General features: G+C 39.6%; 1 protein-coding gene across 1 annotated transcript; it reads right to left on the bottom strand.

Moving 5' to 3' along the window:
• Positions 1-906: 906 nt before the first annotated feature.
• ptger4a (prostaglandin E receptor 4 (subtype EP4) a) lies at positions 907-5,078 on the bottom strand. The gene is made up of 2 exons (XM_061038713.1): positions 3,789-5,078; positions 907-3,325 (listed from the first exon to the last, which is right to left on the bottom strand). Exons 1-2 carry the CDS (start codon positions 4,572-4,574, stop codon positions 2,756-2,758), a joined length of 1,356 nt encoding a protein of 451 aa, XP_060894696.1. The 5' UTR covers positions 4,575-5,078; the 3' UTR covers positions 907-2,755.
• Between the last annotated feature and the right edge of the window lie 1,280 nt (positions 5,079-6,358).

Here is a 6,358-nt window from a genome sequence, read left to right on the forward strand (position 1 = left end):
ATCCTCTTACAAACACATTAACTCCTCTAACCTTTAAATATCCAACAAAGGAAACATCATTTACTGCTGATTGTAAACATGTAAAAGGTCAGTGAGATTGATCTGATAGATCCTAACTGGATGTGAATGCACACCTGTTAACTCACATTACTGTTTGTCTATTTATACATTTAATTAGGGTTTTTAGAGTGTTGAGAGCAGAGAGGATCAATATTCTGAGAACTGGAGTCATTTTTCCATTCATCCCATTTCTCACATTTTTCTATTAATGTGTGTTTTTCCCAGAGTCCGGAGGATACTCTGACACTCGGGCGGCTCTGCAGCGTGTTTGTTTAAGCCACTGCATTGCTTGTTTAAGCTTAATTGCAATGAATTGGAGCCTCAGATTGTGTTTATTGTTTCTGGAGGAAAGCTCTCTCGGCCAGGTCTACTTCCTGAGACCCCAATTTTTTTTTTCCATTGACTAATACTACCTCCCTTTTTTTTCTGTGTTTGTGTGTGTCTGATGCGTTAGTTTTTTTTTTTACATATTACTAATATCCAAAAGGCTTTTAAAATCCTTTCACTTAACCATAACCCACAGTGTCAGCCTTCTCGCCGTAGAGTCATTTGTTAGTGCTAATGGGGGTCATGAGATGATGTCACCGAGCTTTTAAACCTTAATATGAAAAAAAAATAAGAGTGTGAGAAACTTTATGCTTTTATAATGAACTTCCGCTTTATGATGACAACATATGATGACCTTTCAAAGGTCTGGCTTGTTCTGAAATAATAGTGGGAGCATTAAATTACAGCTGCATTATAAACTGAACACTTTTACACACACGTGTCTCAGTTATTATTTTTCTACACACACACACACACACACACACACACACATACACACACACACACACACACACACAAACACACGCACACACACACACACACACACACACACACACACACACACACACACACACACAAACACACACACTGTGTTTACATGTGACTTAACAACAACAACAAAACTGCTCGAATAAATTCCCCAGATTTAACTCTACATTACAGTATGAACAAAATGAAAAACAAAGTGCATTATGATTGAAAGATAAATTATAAGACCTCGTTGAAGTGGCCTCTTATTTTTTTTTTGGGGGGGGGGGCAAAGTGTACCTTCAAGCAAATTTCATTACACTAAGTAATAATGAGGTGCGTTATTCTCAGCAAGTATGCACACAAAAAAGTGTTTCTAAAAATGAACAGCGACAAGAAAAACAAGAAAAGGCAAGTATGTAAAAGCATTAAGCAACAATCTGGAGTTGATGTAATAAAAGGGAGAGGGAGGTAGACGGTGCTTCAAAAAAGCTGCTGGAATGAAAAAATAATACGTGTTTAAGTGGAAAGTCAAAGGGGGAAAAAAAACACTAGTTCAAAAGTTCAGTGGATTATCAAGTGGTCAAGACTGCAATTGACAGACGCTGAAAAGGAGAATTGTGAAAATAGAAAACTGCAGCACAGAAAAGGAAAGCAGTAACTGATCTCAGTGAGGATAACATGAACAATCAGGACATATTTGACAAAATAACAGCATTTGAACAAACGTTCATCTTTAGCAAAAAGGCTGAACTAGCTGATACCAACTTTGACTTATTTGTAATTCTATCTGTTTCAATGCATCAGTTTTACCTTTTTTTTAATTACAATTTGAATTATCAGCAAGTGGATTAAGTGAGAATTGTGGTCAGAATACCTGCTAGTAAAATAATGACTTAGGATTGCAGCCCTAACTAAAAAAAAAAAAACATTTAAAAATAAAATATGCGTCACATTGATTTCAGTCCAGATCTTCTGGATGTAAATACTGGGAGATTGATGAGCTTCATAAAACTCCTATAATGAAAAAAGTGCAGAAATACTGAGTGAGGATGGACAATCCTTAAAGTTGTGATTTTTATATCTAGAATCTTCTCTTAGAGAAGACTTACGTATTGCAAATAATAATTTACAAAACATTTATCATTTACAATATCATTTTTTCTGAAGCCTACAAGTGTGTTGAAATAACTTATTATCCAATATCAGAACATTTAGCGACATGTGCCTACTGCTTTACAACATATTTTCTGTAGCTACAGAAAGCAGACCCAGTTAGATTGAAACCGTTTTCATTGAATGACTGTGGCGCAGGAGTCTTTGCACGCTTCTTATAAAAAGGAAAACTGTTCTGAGATGACAAATTTGCGTGTAATCCAAAGAGGGAAACAACAACTCAGTGTTCACCACACGATTATACTGCACTATGCATTAGTCATGGACCTAGCTCATGAGGAGTTTATAAGTGATTCAGTCCTTACAATGAGAGTTACAAATTCCAGGGATTACTCATGGATCACTTTCACCACTGTATTCATTTACCATATTGCCCATACCCTTGTGAATCAAATTTCACACTATTTCCACAATGACTGAACAAAGTGGCCGAACTATGGAAGGATAGCTTTTCTGTCTGCAACACTTGAATCAGGAAGAATGGGAGTGAGACAAAATGCTTAAATGTGCCCACATAGTTAGATTCAGTCATCAGTTGAGGTAGCTGGGTGCTGAAACAGAACACAGGACGGTGAAGCTTCAAGTTTTTTTTCCGTCAGACTTCATTATTTTAATGCGCCTCCCTCTATTTTTCTGAGGTTTGAAATGTTCACTTTTAAAGAAGTCAGTCAGTAGATGATCAAGCTCAGACTGAACTGAGAACTTTCTCTCAATCAGAGTTCAGTCAGATGCATTTCTCCTCTTCTGTGTCGTTGGTCAATGACACCTGAAGGGCTGGATCTTTTGGGCATTGCAGGGCTGAAAGGTCCCTGATTACATTTGTCTTTTCTCTATTGTCAGTCTCAACACTCCCATGCTCAGATGAATAAGAAGTATGCGAGTTTCTTACTGATGAAGGTCTTGACCCAGACAATCTGTTTTCTTTCTGACAGCTTCCAGCGTACACCTCACTTCCCTCTGGCAGGTAGAGGAAGGTCTGGGAGGTGCTGGATGCGTCTCGCAGATCGTGGGAAACAAGAGAGTGTGAGTCCCGGTTTGAGATGACCGAGGGAAGTTGATGAGCGTCTATACAGTGGAAGTTTCCCTGTCCCTGTTGTCCTCGTGCTCCCATCTTGCAAAATAAGCACTTGATTTTCTCAATGAGCTTGAGCAGAACAGCCTTGCGGAGGAGGATGTAGATCCAGGGGTCAAGGATTGGGTTGAAGGAGGCAAAGCGTATCGCTCGTAGATCGGGGTTTTTTTCCAACCGCAGCTCCACTGGAGTCTTATACAGCTGGTTCAAAAACACCTGAGCCTGCATAAGAGAGGATGATACAGGCTGAGTGGAAATATCTTTGTTTCCTATTCTGGTTTCATTGAAGTTTTGTTTTTTGAGCGAAAGACTATAGTCACCAAAACATTTTTAAAAAAGCAGCAAAAGAGAAAATTAATCTCAATTAACTTAATCAAAGTCTTAGAGTTTGATTAATTTGCATGAGTACATGTCTACAACTAAATGTATTTATGTGTAAAATAGAAAAACGTTAATAATGGATTGAAAATGGAACGGCAAAATAACCAGAAGAAGAGTGGTAAATAAATAATTGGAAACTTCTTAAGTAAAACAAATGCTTGTTTACTTCCTTATCATACACACGATAATACTTACAATAACTTATGTGGTCAAATAACCGCAATTGGTAGGTAAAAAAAGCCGTGCGTAAAACGTGCGTAATATAGAAACTGCCAAAACAGAGCAAAGAAAACCCCAAACTTACAACAAGTGGGATGGAGCAGATAAGCACAACTGCTGACGTGCCTATAAGCAAAATGACCATCTGAATCTCTGCACCGGCCAGGCGTCCGAAGCTGCGTCCTCTCCTCCGCGGGTCCTCGTTGCGCCCCAGGTCGGTTCCCAGCGATGTTCTGCGCACGTAACGCCGGTGCATCCGGATCAAAGCCCCACACACCAGAACGTTACAGATGACAGTGATGAGAGTAAGGAGAGAGCTGAAACCTGCATACATGTAGGAGTATGCTGCGTCGCTGGTCTTGTTGCTCCTCCATTCTAAGAAGCACCAAGTTTGCGGGTATTGTTTCTTCACCTGTCCGAAGCCGACGATGGGCAGGGCGCAGAAGAGCGCGTTGGAGATGTAGATCGCCAGTAGAGTCAAACCAGCTAGTTTCTGGTCCACATAGTCATTGTAGAAGTAAGCATGGTTTATGGCGATGTACCTCTCCACTGACATGGCACAGATGATACTGAGCCCCGCCAGAGAGAAGAAAAGCATGGTGAATCCAAAGTACTGGCACAGCGGGTCCTCTCCGGGCCATGATCCTTTCACATAAATGGCAATGGTGACCGGACTGGCCAGCAGGGTGCCCAGCAGGTCCGTGACAGCCAGACCACACACCAGCGTGTAAAACGTGGTTTCTTTCTGTTCCTTGCGAGATTTACAAAGAACCACAATGGCAATGACGTTCCCAACCACACCGAAAATGAACATAATAGACGGGATGGTGGGGACCATGGTCCTCCCTGTCACCGTATGATTATTCATCATGTCCTAAGTGACTTCAAGACGTGTGAAAAAAAAACTTGTTTTATCGCCAGTATTTCCAGCCCAGAGAGGGAAACTTATTTACACTTGCAAAGAGCCTGGACAACATTGTCAAAATCAGAATAAAAGGTCTGCACTTTATCCTTAAACGAACGCCTATTTAAAAAAAAAACAAAAAAAAAAAAAAACGACCAACCCTGCTCAGAGGATCATGTTGTCTGCTGCTGTGGTCACCACCGGTTCAGAGACGTGCCAGTAATAAATCCTAGCGAGTTTTTCAAGACAGTAGCATGCTTCTCTCACCAGGACAGCAAGGTAAAATCAGGCAACAGACAGCAGTGACTTCATTGAAATAAAGCTCTGCCTTCAAGCTCCCTGCAGGATTCAGTCCCTCCCCCAAGTCTGCACGCCACAGCACTCATCAGCTGTTCAGTCTGATGAAGGAAAGGTCTGGGACGAAATACACTCACAGGAAATTTTGGACAAGTTTAACATTATATAAAAAAACAACAACATCAACAAAGACCCTCAAAAATCTTGATGATGTTAACTTCTGCTTTGTTTGATACCATAGCATGCAACAAGAAGAAGAATAAAACAAGAGAAACTTCAAATAATATTCACAATAATCTAAGCACACATTGTGATAACCATCACAAGATTTAAAAAAAGTCTTAATAAAATATTTAAAAAAGACTATTTGGCATGATCATACGGAACACATGCTAGATTTAAATTTGATCTGTATGAAAATAAACGCTCCTGTGTAATACCACGACATGCTCTAACATGATATGAAATACTCATTCAGCTACAGGTTACACTTTACACTTGATCTTCTGACAAACATCCCCTTAGGTTTGGTTTGGGATTAAGACCTTATTTTCGGCGTCAAAATCATTGACACAAAATCCTCAAAATGTTGAACGGCTCAGCAAAATCTAATCAATTGTTTCTCAGTCTACTGATGATCAGCTCACCAAGTGTCATGCAGGTTTATCCAAAAACCTGTCAGGTATCCTGTGGAAGAAGTCTCTGGTAATCATGACAAGCATTACTTATAAATAAAGTACTTATAAACGAAGTACAGTGTGAAAATCAAATTGAGACCCAAGAGACTGTTTCTATGGTCCTGTTATCAGAGCACTTTATCAGAACATTGTAATTCAGTCCACGTTTTGTTTTGATAGATGACCACAGTGCAATTTGTTTTGTGCCTGTTAGTAATCTCAGAGTAAACAAACAGAGTGTCCTGCTGATAGACGCTGGTGACACAAGTGTCCCTGACTTGATAGCAGGTCTTGTGACTTATTTATTTACTTACTGTGTGATACTCAAAAGAGAGTAAAAAAAACACTTGTTCTGTATCATACAAAGAGCAGGAGATATCACAAATTAGTTTTTTGTTTCTCCTGCTGAGCTGTGTTACTGTTATCAAACAGACAATGTCCAACATAAGTACTGTTGCCATGAAGCTTCAAACTGCAGGATAAGGACAGTGTGCATGATCTCAGAAAGCAGAAGACATTCGGCACCATCTTTGACTTAGGATGAATTACTCATGAAAAGGATAAGATAGGGTACGATGTGATACTTACATTCCCTTCTTTTACTGCTGTCCAACATTATCCCACTGTCAACTTGTACTTTTCATTTCACATTACTCTCATTCATGTCATAGGCAACACCATAGTGAGTCATGACGTGAGGACAACCGTAGATCGACTCTGTTTAGAATAAAGAATGTTTTAAGTCAGAAATCGGCAAGAGAGAGAGAGAGAGGTAAT

This window comes from Labrus mixtus, chromosome 5 (genome assembly GCF_963584025.1).
Source record: "Labrus mixtus chromosome 5, fLabMix1.1, whole genome shotgun sequence".
Classification (NCBI taxonomy): Eukaryota; Metazoa; Chordata; class Actinopteri; order Labriformes; family Labridae; genus Labrus; species Labrus mixtus.